This window comes from Equus asinus, chromosome 16, assembly GCF_041296235.1.
Source record: "Equus asinus isolate D_3611 breed Donkey chromosome 16, EquAss-T2T_v2, whole genome shotgun sequence".
NCBI lineage: Eukaryota > Metazoa > Chordata > Mammalia > Perissodactyla > Equidae > Equus > Equus asinus.
Genome location: NC_091805.1, coordinates 12968105 through 12980624, shown reverse-complemented (window position 1 = coordinate 12980624; position 12520 = coordinate 12968105). Strand labels below are relative to the sequence as shown.

The window sequence follows — 12520 nt, the reverse complement described above, 5'->3', positions numbered from 1 at the left end:
TGGGTTGCTGCCATAGCATGGCCACCAACAAGTGGTGTAGGTCTGAGCCAGGGAACCAAACCCAGGCCCCTAAAGCAGAGTGCACTGAATTTAAACATCAGGCCACAGGGCTGGCCCCTATCATAGGGTTTTAATGTGGTTGCATTCAATATCAAAGGATAGGTAAAATTTAAAAGACGTATAGGGTATTTTGGGCAACAATGAGAGCCAAAGCACAGAGGTTAAGAAAGTGCGAGAATGTTTAAGACTATAGTAATCATTTGTATAGGGATGTGAGAATAAATATAAAAGACATTAGGATTTTGATGTTTAATCGAATAGCCTAAAGACCAAATTTTTCATTTTATAGATAAGGAAACTAAAGCCCAGCTTGAGGAAATGATAGCCCTATAGTTTCACAATGAATTAGTTGTAAAGGTATACTTAGAGTTCCAGTCCAGTGTTCTGTACATCGCAACTTTACTTCTAAAATTGAGAGAGTCCATATCAAGGTTGTGGGTAGGTAAATGGTAGAGAAGGTAGGGATCTATTATGTATTATTTACTGAGAACTTACTTTGATCCAGTAACTGTGTACTATAGACTTTACATACACCATATAATTTAACCTTCAAATAAATCTTATATTATAAATATTACCCCCATTTTATAATAAAAAAGCAGATGCAACTGTCACAGATGTTACCCCTATTCCTTTACTTGAGCTTCACAATCTCCTCCTAAGCGCTTACATTATCTCATCCTCTGTCACTCAGGAACCACCAGATTTCTCCTGCTGGTCTCTGAGCACTGAGTATGGATCTGTATGTGACAAACTGAAAGTGGACAGTAATCGTACCAAACCAATGCTAATATCTCAGTAAGGAAGGAAAAAGATCCAGTGCTCCAAACTGCTATCCTCACATGGGTTGAAAATTTTCATTTAATTCTATTAAAAAAACTTCATAAAGAAGCTAACCATCTTAAAAGGTAAAATAAAAAACAAAGACGATAACCCTAGAGGGCTTTGAGATTGTCATTTATACCTGGGTGTGAGTTAATTATCTCCGCCGCCTTTTAAGTATTTTTCTGAGAAGAAGCGAACTGAGAAACTGAGAACTGAGTTTTTAAGTAGACAAAAGGTAATAATTTTGAGGCAAGAAGCACGTTAGGAGGCAAAGGATGCCAAAGATAGGGATTATTATTTCAAATTTTTCCCCCAGGGTCTTCATTTTAGAAGGGAAAAGGGAAGGAAAATCTTACTCCTTTTCCCTCCAACACCCTCCAGCTCCCTGGTCCTAGGACTGAGAACTACACCTAGTAACACCCAAACGGCAGTGCAGATATATTAAGGCCAAAACAGGCTTTGGCTTATTAGCAGGCACCTAGAATTGTGTATCTAAGATGTACTTAAGAGTTTGTTGCATTCAAATTTCTAAGGTGAAGACTATTCATATGTATCAGTAAATCTGTTAATTATTTTGGCCAACGTATTTAGGAAAAAGGGCAGGAATATATATGTGTGCCACTAACACAGATCTGTGCGTAGGGTACTAGAAAATGAGAAGAAGAAAATGAGATCAGGAAGAATGGGTGTGACTAACTGCGAGAAATCTGTGGAGAGTGACTTGTTCTACTCATTGGCAGACATTACTAAGTTTGCTTATAAACATATTCCAGACAAATACATATACAGAAGCGCATATATATAACAAATATAGGTTTAAAGTGAAAAGACAGAACAAAACATATACCAAAATTAAATCCCAATCCTGGTTCACGTTGTGGGGCAGCTTTTGTATGTTGTAATCTCCATTCAAAACGAGAAATACTTCTCAGGACCTGGAAAGAACAATTTTATTAAAGTAAATTTGATAAATTAAACATCAATCAAATAAGAGAATGCTGACAATTACAAGTGAGTATAGCAGCTTGTTTGACCATGCTCAAGAGCATAGTTTTAAAAGTCATTTCTTAAGTGCCTTCAAATATAATTTAATTTCTATGTTAAATAAGCAACAGATATTTGAACACCGATCATAATGTTTTTTTTTTTTAAAAAGCAATGAGGGGCTGGCCCCGTGGCTGAGTGGTTAAGTTCACACACTCCTAGGGGCCGGCCCAGTGGTGCAGCAGTTAAGTTTGCATGTTCCGCTTCCGGGTTTGCTGGTTCAGATCCCGGGTGCGGGCCTATGCACCACTTGTCAAGCCACGCTGTGGCAGGTGTCCCACATATAAAGTAGAGGAAGATGGGCATGGATGTTAGCTCAGGGCCAGTCTTCCTCAGCAAAAAGAAGAGGATTGGCGGCAGATGTTAGCTCAGGGCTAATCTTCCTCAAAAAAAAAAAGTACATGCGCTCCGCTTAGGCAGCCCAGGGTATCTATGGTTCAGATCCTGGGTGCGGTCATGGACGGCTCATCAGGCCATGCTGAGGCAGCTTCCCACACAGCAGAATAGAAGAACCTACAACTAGAATATACAACTAGGTACTGAAAAGAAAGTAAGTTCAAGGAAAACTGGCCAAGGTCACTCTATTAGGAAGTAGAACCAGGATTCTAACTTCTCTCAAGAGCCCACGCATCAACCACCTTGCTATACTGCTCTTTCAATTTAAGTCTCCGAGTTGGTTATCAGGTTCTATAGGGAAGAAAAACATCACACAAAAATCAAGCCAAAAACTTGACTCCTTCTAAATGTGTGTTTAGAGACCACTGCACAAAAACCAGACCTCACAAAACAGGTAAAATGGTCTGCTGAGAGACTTTAAATAGGGAATTAGTGGACTTAAAATGATTTTTAAATGTCAGTTTACATGTGACTTTACAGGAAAACGTGTTACGTAAAACAAAGTACAAAGGTAGCTACAGCCAGGGAATAATGCCCATCAACCCATTAATTAGGTAGAAATGTTAGCCATTTAGAGAGGAGGCTCAGTAGACATAGAAGATAGAAATAGTACATTATTTGGAGTTAGAATTGCTGAATTTGAGTCTTGACCCCGCAACTACTTTTAAGAACTTGGACTAGTTACAAACTTATTGTAGCTTCTTTTCAAATCTGGAAAATGGGGCTAATCTTACTACACAGTTTGTTGAGATGATTAACATAAGATAATGTCTTGAAAACATAATGCCCTATAAAAATTGGCTTTATTACTTTGAGTTCTCTGCCCAGAACAATGAAATTCCAAATCTCCAAAAGACAGCAACTTTAATTAAGCATCAACTCTGCAATAACAGCACAACTATAATTAAACACTTTTGCATATTTCCTAGGAACATAAGAGTCTTAGTTTTATGGGAGTGTCAAAGAAGAAACACAGAGGCATAAATTTTCTGAATGGGGTTTACCTATATCCTTCCTTAGAGAAATTAAGAAACCTCTTTTTTTCTGGTGTCAAAGTTAAAAATCATTTTTAAAATCCCCCAATTTCTGCCTTCAGAGCCCATTAACTTGTATAGCAATGACAAATACTGGGCAACAATATATTAGAATTATACTGAATTCTAAAACTACTACTTTTCTGATCAAGGACATAACTTTATTAATTATAAGTGACATTTAAATGGCAGTTTTGAATATATCAATAATATTTAAGATAGCAAAATACATCTAGTGACAGATAACTTAGAATCTCTAAGTCACAACACTAGAACACAGAGACAAGCGTCAAGGAAAACTCTGCGGTAGATTTTTCTTTTACTTTTTTTTAACTTACGCAACGTTGAGCGTCCTCCTCCGAATTACAAAACCAAAAGCGCATTCAACATATTAAGTATCCCGAAGTGCACCTGCTCCATTTTCCTATCCCGTGACTTCGGAAGCACCCAAGATCGGACTATCTGAATCCCGCACAATTAATTACAGAACGACATCTACTTTATGACTTCCTTCTTGGGCTGAGGACCGAGAGCCGGTATAGAGAGTTTTCTCGAAGAGATACTATGCCAGTTTAGCAAAAACAGGACGGTGGTTCTGAGATCCTGCCCAATTCAGAGACGGCTGCACTTCGGACAGAGTGGGATTCCTGGGGGAAATTTTTAGAGGGTTCCCGGGCCAGAGACAGAAAAAGGTTATTCTGAAAAGTGGGCGCCGCCGCTACAGGGAGCGGCAGCAGGAAGGAAGATGGACAGAGAAAGCCGGGGATGCCCCGGAGCCCGCAGGGAGGCGAGGAGGCGCGAGCTCGGCGAGGGGCGCAGAGGCGGACGGCGCCGGGCGAGGCGGCTCTTCCCCAGCACGGCGTCCCCCGCTGGGCCCCCCACCCCCACACTCGGCCAACACCACAACTTCCGTGCTCCCCGCAGCCCACCGACCCTGCCTTTGCCCTCACCCCGCAGCTTCGCCTCAACACGGCTGCCATGTTGACTGCCGCCGCGGCTCCTCACTCTCCAGCCCGCGGGACAGCCCTGAAACTGCGCAGCTCGGCCGGCGCCGGGCGAAGGGGACGCATCTGGCCCCGCCCACATCCTGGGCTGGACCCCCGCGCGGGTGTGGGCGGGGCCCTGGGAGGGCGTGGTCACGGCCGGAGGAAGGGGCACGCAGGGAGGGGGAGGGGCCGAGGGGTGGTGTTTGCGGTTTAGCGACCCCAGCACTCGGTGACCTCGCCAGCGCTGTCCGGGCGACCTTGGGAGCGGTTCTGAAGCGCCCCTGGAGCCCCACTGGTCCCGAGGGTGGTCCCCAAACAGGCTTCGCTTCCCTCTGGTCTTCTGAGTTCAGACGCCGCGCCCTCCGGGGAAGCCGAGGCCCACAGCGGTGCGGAGAGGGACCCCCGGGGCCTCCGGGCGGCGGCGCGGCGGGAGGGGGAGGGCGGGGAATCTGGGGCAGAGTGTGGGCTCCGGCCCAGGCCGGGCGGGAAGACGCCTTTCCGGCCGTCTGCGTTGACCTTCACCCGGCGAGCACGGTCAAGCCCTAATCGTTTCTGCTGTAAGGATTCAAAGTACACTTTACTCTCAAACGCTGGACCTAAAGCGAAAGGATGTTCTGTGCTTCAGAGAACTTAAACGGGAATTTAATCACTTAGGTAAATTCCATCCTTTGGAATATTCTCGAAGATTATTACTGTGCACGTGCGTGGATGAGGAGTGGGTCCTTGGAAATAAGGGTGCCAGAGGAGCCTATCTAAAGCTCCTGGCTGAGCGAGTGAATGTTGGAAGTGAATGTCTGCCTGAAGAAGTCTCCTTAAAGACACCCTCCCTTCCAGTTAGTGCCTGAGTTCGGAGATGATAGCTGTGAGGTTACAAAATTGGAGAATTTTTAAAGCTGTCCTGGTTTGGATATGTATTTGTGAAAGCTAATAAAAGCCTAAATGCAAGCCAGGAGTGTGCATGTTTTTCATAATTCCCAGCACTTTTCATTTTTATTGTTGCCGTCTTAGTTTTGGCCCTCGTCACTCACCCCTAAATCTTGCTACTAACTTGTGTAATCACTTTTGCCCAGTAAAGGTGGCCCATAATCTCATTCTGATTTAGCTGTTTAATTTCTATATCCTGTTATTGGACCCCCCCCCCACAAGAACCTTCCACTTTGTCCTCTAGGAATTTATAGTGTATTTTTTCAGACTGGGTAAAAGAATGTTAAGTGCTAAATTCAAAGTACAAGTACCAGGGAAATTTGGAAAACGAGGACTCAAGTTTGTTCTGGAGTGAGCCAGAAAGCCTTCAAAGAGGTAGGGAAAGCACAAAATGGACTCTTAAAGATGGAGAGGATTTGGCTATGCGTGTCTTTTTTTCAGTTTCTTGTTCTGAACATTTTAAACGCAGAAAAGATGAACAAAAAGTACAAATCACACACATGCCCATCACCTAAAAAAAGTGATAATATTGGTCATATTTGTTTTATTTATACATGTGTGCACATACGGGTGTGTGTATTTGGTTGTTTTGTGACAACCGTAAGTTGCCAGACTTTAGGACTCTTCACCTCTAAATACTTTAGCTGTACATCTCCTTCGAGGACAGTCTTAACATAGCCACAAAACCTGTATCACACCTAAGAAATTAACAATTATTCTCTAATATCGTTTAATATTCAGCCGATATTTAGATTTCCTCAGTCTCCAAAATGCCGTTTGCGTGTAATTTGTTTTTGAACCAGGATCCTATCAATGATTGTCTATCGTAGTTGAGTTTTAACTTTAGTCTCTTTTAATCTAAAACTTTTAATCTAATCACTTTACCTTCCTCCCCTATCATAACTTTGCTTTTTTTTCTTTAACAAACGAAGCCAGTTGTCCTGAATAATGTCCTAGTTCTGAGTTGTCTGATTGTATTTATTTTTGCTTCTCGACCTTGTGTTTTCTATAAACTGCAAGTTACTAAAGGCTGGAGTAGTTCAGGTTAAACCTGTTTGGCAAGGATACTTTATACGTCCTACTGTGTAATTCATGTTGTGTCACATTGTGTATAATTTCAGGGTTGGCCCACTGTTAGTAATGATGAATTTGATGTTATGATTAAGGTGGAGACAGGCAGTTCTTTCTATGGTAAAAGTGTATCTTTCCTTTTACGATCAAGTAATCTGTAGGACGATATTTGGCATCATGTCAAACAATCTTTCTCCTAAGTTTTGCCCCATGGTAGACATGGAATCAACTCTTAAAAGATACCTTTTTATTAATTGCGCACTGTTCCACCAAACTTTTACTACATTTTTAGGTGAAGAAATTCAAATATCTCCCCAGTGTTCCTTCATTCCTTGCCACCTCCCCCTAACTCATAGGAGTATGAAATAAATGACAGGCCATTCTTTAGGCTAGTGATTCTTAACCTGAGGCCCCTGAATCACCTTAAGGTAGATCTGAGATTCCTTTGGAATTAAATGAAAACTTTTGTATGTATGCATACATCCCTGGGGAGAAGATCCTCACACAGGTAGGAAAGTAGGAGTATATGACCTCAGATGCCAATTATTTGGTAGATGTGATGGAGGGAGTACATAGTTGGAGGTTTTCTTCTGATCTGTTTCTCAAATAGGAAGTCAGATTATCAGCAGAGAGTGAGGAAATGTTGGAAATTCGAGGAAAGAGTGAAAAATTATTTTGTAAGTGTAGACTTATTTCCTCTTTCCTTAAACTTCCTGTGAATGACGATGTGAGGGAGTGAGGGGCAGTGCAGAGATGGTTGGTGCAATTCATTGGCATGCCTAGTGAGTCTGAGAAATTAGTGAAACTAGAATATTTAGAGAAGGAACTGAAAAGATAGAAGGTAGTAGTCAAGTGAAGGAGGTGCAGTTATAGTAAGGATGAGCTCTAGGGTATCATCATGGGAGTAAGTAGTTGAAGCAAAGCAGAGGACAAGGTTATTGTAAGAAAGAAAGTCAAAGAATTGAGAGCCCGGCTTAATGGAAGGATCGTCTCTGTGGATATTGAAATTATTAAGAATTATGACCATAGTTAAGACTTGGTAGTGTGGGAGATCAGAACTTGCCGTCCCAAATGTGTCTCTTCGGCCTGATTATTTTTAAGAATGAAAGACTCAGAAAGAAACTTTGTCCTTCCCACTAACTGCCTAAAAGAATTTAAGATAGAAGGCCTGTTTCAGGAAGGAACTAATACTGTAAGATAGCTATAATAAAATAAAGCAGGTGTGGTAGACAGGAAGGAACCTAGCCCTCCCCATGTCCCACTGCCTCTGCAAGGCTTGGTGAACGTTTATTTACCAAATGTTTGCTTTCCTATCTCCATGTGAATTACCTTACTTCCCTTTCAAGTCCCAAACCACTACCCCCAAACATCCTCTTGTCTTTAGCTGAAGGTAGTATTTAACGTAGTGTCTTTGGCCATTTTGAAGGGTTACTCAGTTTTCCTGGGTTTCTCCCATGTGTACATGTTATTAAACTTTGTTTGATTTTCTCCTGTTATTCTGAATCATGTCAATTTAATTCTTAGACCAGCCAGAAGGACCTGGAGGGTAGAGGAATGGTTCTTCCTCCCCTACAGTAGCATCTGTATTTTTTGCTCTGTCAGTTAAATCAGAAAAAATGTTGATAGAGTTGTAATAAGAAGCCATCATGTTTGGTGCAAAACAACATTAACCTTTTTGGTACCTGATTTTTTTTTCCATTCCTTTGCCCCTGGGCGTGCTTAAGTCTTTGTCAACCTTGGCAATGAAAAACCAGTTTCTCATCCAGTGACACTTCTGTTTTTAGAGCAAAGGTCATACTTAAAAATTGTTGATCCCACTTTAAGCACTAGGTGTAGCTATTTGGCTTACATCCCAGGAACTAATCCTTATGGTGAGGTTTTCTCTCTTACAGACCTCTGTCTCCTACGTTCCATTATCTTCCACTGTCTTCCTTGTTCTTAGTCACTTTGCCTGTGCTAAACTCACCTTTGTTAACCCTGGATCTCAGCAAGCTTCCAAGGTGACCATGAAACTGAAGATGAAGGAGTTAAAATTTCCCTGGATTAGGGAAGTTTTTCCCTGTGCCTTGTACCCACAAGGTTAACGTGGGAAACACCCAAAGTTTCTGTTTGCCTTGTAGAACAGCAGGAAGATGCTGATAGGAGGAACTTGCTGACAGCCACCTGCCTGACTAAGCATCTTGCAGGAACATTGGAAAGTCGAAATGACTGATTGTAAACTTTAGACATCAAAGACTGAAAATCCACCATGTGCATGTAGAACAGACAGTCACGTCTGTGCAGAGGATTCTTAGAACTTTAGCCCCCAAGGTCACATTCTCCCCTTCCCCTACCTGCCAGATAAATGAACTTCATTACTTACAGGATAAGATTGCTGGAATCTCTGTAAACAAGGTACCAGGCAACTATTTCCAAGTGACTTTATTCCAGAAAGTCCCATCTTTGTTCCTGAAAAGCTGTCTTGTCATATCTGAGCTTGGATGTTTCTCTCAAATATGACATTCCAGTCAAAGCCTTGGTAATATAACCAATGTATGCTGTTATAAGGAAAAGAAATTCTTATTGAATTTGTGCAAATAACTAAATTGCAAAATAACCATACTCACTCACTCACTGAGTTTCCAAATTCTGGAGGGATGAGGTAGGGAGAAAAAGATAAATGTTTGAGTTCTGCTCACAAAAGTATAATTTCACCAAATTGCTAGAAATCAGAGTTAGCATAAGAGAAACGAGGAAGATATTTCCTTAAATCTGAGAAAACAAAACAAAATAAAGATTCAACAATATTTCAAACAAAAGCCACAAAAAATCATCATCCTCATCAGTTCTTACTGTCCTGTATAATTGATTCTTGATCTTAATCTTCTGTTAGCAGTTTTATGAGGTCATCAGTTTCTTTGTTAGAATTCTGTAATTTCTTACCCAGTTCAGTTTTACAATCTGAAAGTTTATTAGGAACCCATGCTCTAGAGTAAGCACCAGAGTCCTTTTCCTGAATTTCTCTGAAGATGAAATATATTTTGCAAAAGCACAAAGCATCAGAGTAAAACAGCAACTATCTGCAAATGACAAAAAACTCAAAAGGGCACTTGACAAAGAAACCTGGCTACTTCCGTGACATACAACACTTCCAGATAACTAAAATTATGGCTGACAACGAGGACAGATCAGAATTTTAGGAATGTTATATAATTTAAAACATTTATGTCAATAGCATTCACTCACATAATACCACCTAAGGAAGTTTATCATTACTTATTTGACAATGCTTCCCAAGTAATTTAATAGACCAAATAAGCCTTATTAATTTAGTATTTTCCTCCTTATAGGAAGAGAGAGCAAATTGCTTTGAGAAGTCTCAGGGGCCCTCTGAAAATCCTCAGAGAAATCCTCTTACTTCTTCCAGGCCAAAAGAAGGCCTTTATTCAGGACTTGAATATTTTTTTGAGGGAGAAACTTGTCGAAAATATCAAAAGATTTTAAAACACTTTTTCAAATAGGAAACAACGCTCACTATGAAACAATGCTCAGATATCTATCCAAAGTGGCAACAGAAACAGTCAAGAGTGGTTAAAACAGTCAAAAAACATTAAGAGAGAGCTCAGTCCTCCTGCACATAGGAAATTATTTTAGGAAAACAGATTTTCTGTCTTTTAGGTAGACTTAGAGCAGGCCAAAAGTTCAAGAAAATTATCCTTTGAGAGAAAACCAAATTTTAAGTTCTGCACCAGCTTATTTTTAACATTAAAACTCGTTTACTTAATTGGATTTGCTTTAATCTTAGCCAACTTGACCAGGCATAAAACTCCTTTCTAAATTTCTCTTTCACAAACCTTCTACAACTTTACTTTTTACATTCAGAATTTGTCCCATACTTGCTTTCTTCCCTTCTAGTACTTTAGGACAAATTTATCTTTCTTAACCCAACAAACAAAAATACTTCCATTATTTATACCCTCTTTACTGAAAACACACATTTTTACTTTCCTTGAATACAGAGCTGTTTTCCTTATTAATTTCAGTTGCTTTAATTACATATATTAATTAGAATTTTTAAACCTTAACACTCCCTGTAAAAACTAAAAAACTAAGCAATTATGAACCACCTTTTATATCAGTGCTCTAAACACTTTTTATAATTTCTAGGAACATGTTACTTCACAGTAATAAAACACGGGCATGTTTACTAATAGACCCAAACATCTTTTAACCTTTCTACAATAAGAAGCCAAAAGCAGATAACTTAGATACATTTAGCAATAATGTTTCAGTGTTCCATCCTTTCCAAAATTGACCCAGATACTCAACAGATGTTTATCATTTAACCTGTCTTGGCAAAACTCAAGATTGTTGCCAAAAAGAATTTGGAAGCTGTTTTTTCCCCAAGTATACAGACCATAAAACAATTGTTGGTCCCTCAAACTCTTACCCATTTTTGTCTATTTAAATCATTTGTTTCCAACAATTATGTTCAGATTACCCACAAAAACCTCATGAGATATTACACAAAATTAGCTATCACTTAAAGTTATTATTTTGCTGATGAGTTTCTAACAGACAACATGGGCTTATTTGACTAGTAAACCCAGGCTGCATGCCTGCATCGTATCCAAATACCAACAACTCTAAGGACAAGACTATTTCAATCAAACAAACTTAAACTTTCATTTACCAAAGGTTAATTCACATCATGTTAACTTGAAAGACATTGGGTTAATTTCTATTACATTTAAAATTTATGTAAGTGCTTACTTTAAGCCAATTAAACAGAGCTCTTGATTTTGGCCATACCATCTACAGGTAAAGTACCACACACATATAACATACATATAGACACACATACACAGAATCTCCACAACTATTGTTTTAAAATTACTACCAGGGGCCAGCCCGGTGGCACAGCAGTTAAATGAGCATGTTCCACTTCAGCAGCCCAGGGTTCGCCGATTCGGATCCCAGGTGCAGACATGGAACTGCTTGGCAAGCCATGCTGTGGTAGGCATCCCACATATAAAGTAGAGGAAGATGGGCATGGATGTTAGCTCAGGGCCAGTCTTCCTCAGCAAAAAGAGGAGGATTGGCAGCAGATGTTAGCTCAGGGCTAATCTTCCTCAAAAAAAAAAAATTACTGCCAAAACTCACCAGTTATGAATCCAAATTTTGTTTTGAGCCTTTTTACTAATATTTGTAGAGAAGATGCTCAAGATGCTAGATTTTTGGCAAGCATGCTCTTATGTCATTGTTTCCTTTTTCCCCTTTTATTTTTCCTCAGTTTTAGGAATTAGTGATAGGCTAGATAGTCCCCAGAGGATTTGAAAGCTCACTGAGGTAAGGGAAATCGGTAGAACCTGAACCACCTCTAGAGCTACTTTTCCAGTCTTACAAGGGTTGTCCAAGGACAGTTGCTCTTGATTTCTCAGAAATTGGGTTGTAATTCAAATGACATTATAGGTTGATCTACCTGTCCAACTACATCATAAAGGCACAGAGAAACCCCTCAAGTTTTCTCCAAGATGGAGTTTCTGGGGCATAATCCATCCAGTTAAAAGTGTTTCTAATTAGTTAAAAGGCACCCGAGGGGTGAGTCTCCGGGGATGCTTGGGGTGTTCCCCATGGTGATAAAGCCCATGTCTAACTGACTACAGCTGAAGAAAGGGTGCAGAGCCTGACTGTGAGTGTCGATATGATTATAAGATTTACTGAAGTCCCACTCATCTGGGGCTCTTAGTGCCAGAGCCAGGACAAGGTGAGCCAGGGAAGCAGGAGGCAAAGGCCTGGACTGGGCGAGGGCCTGGGGCTCCCAGCACCAGGGTTGGGAGTTAAGTCCCTGGCAAAAGGTTTTCAAGTTTTTGATTTTACAGAAGGTCCAGGTTCTGCTCAAGTCCAGCTTGAACTTAATCTTGACTTGGCGACAACAGGGGAGGTGAGAAATGAGACAAAGAAATGAGAAGAAGAGATCAGGCCTCACCTACATTGCCTCTTCCTGAGGGTTATCAAGATAAGGGTCACACAACAGTTCCCAGGCTGGGACACACAATCCCAGCAGGACAATTTGCAGAATGAATCACAGGTCTCCTGTCTGCACAACCAACTCAGCAGGTGACTAAAATACTCAACGAGTCAACTGCCAAGTGACTTACTTAGGGTTGCCTGGATGTTCAAGCCTGGAAACCATAGGTG

At 40.7% G+C, this 12520-nt stretch overlaps 1 protein-coding gene across 1 annotated transcript in view; it reads right to left on the bottom strand.

Annotated features, from left to right (window-relative positions):
• ACADM (acyl-CoA dehydrogenase medium chain) overlaps nt 1-5282 on the bottom strand; it is a 32735-nt gene extending 27453 nt beyond the window's left edge. The window contains exons 1-2 of the mRNA XM_014849492.3: nt 4310-5282; nt 1733-1820 (exon numbers count right to left, since the gene is read on the bottom strand). Of these exons, the coding sequence (XP_014704978.1) occupies nt 1733-1820; nt 4310-4339 (118 nt within the window). The 5' untranslated portion in view covers nt 4340-5282. The remainder of the gene's footprint in view (nt 1-1732; nt 1821-4309) is intronic.
• Nucleotides 5283-12520: the final 7238 nt, after the last annotated feature.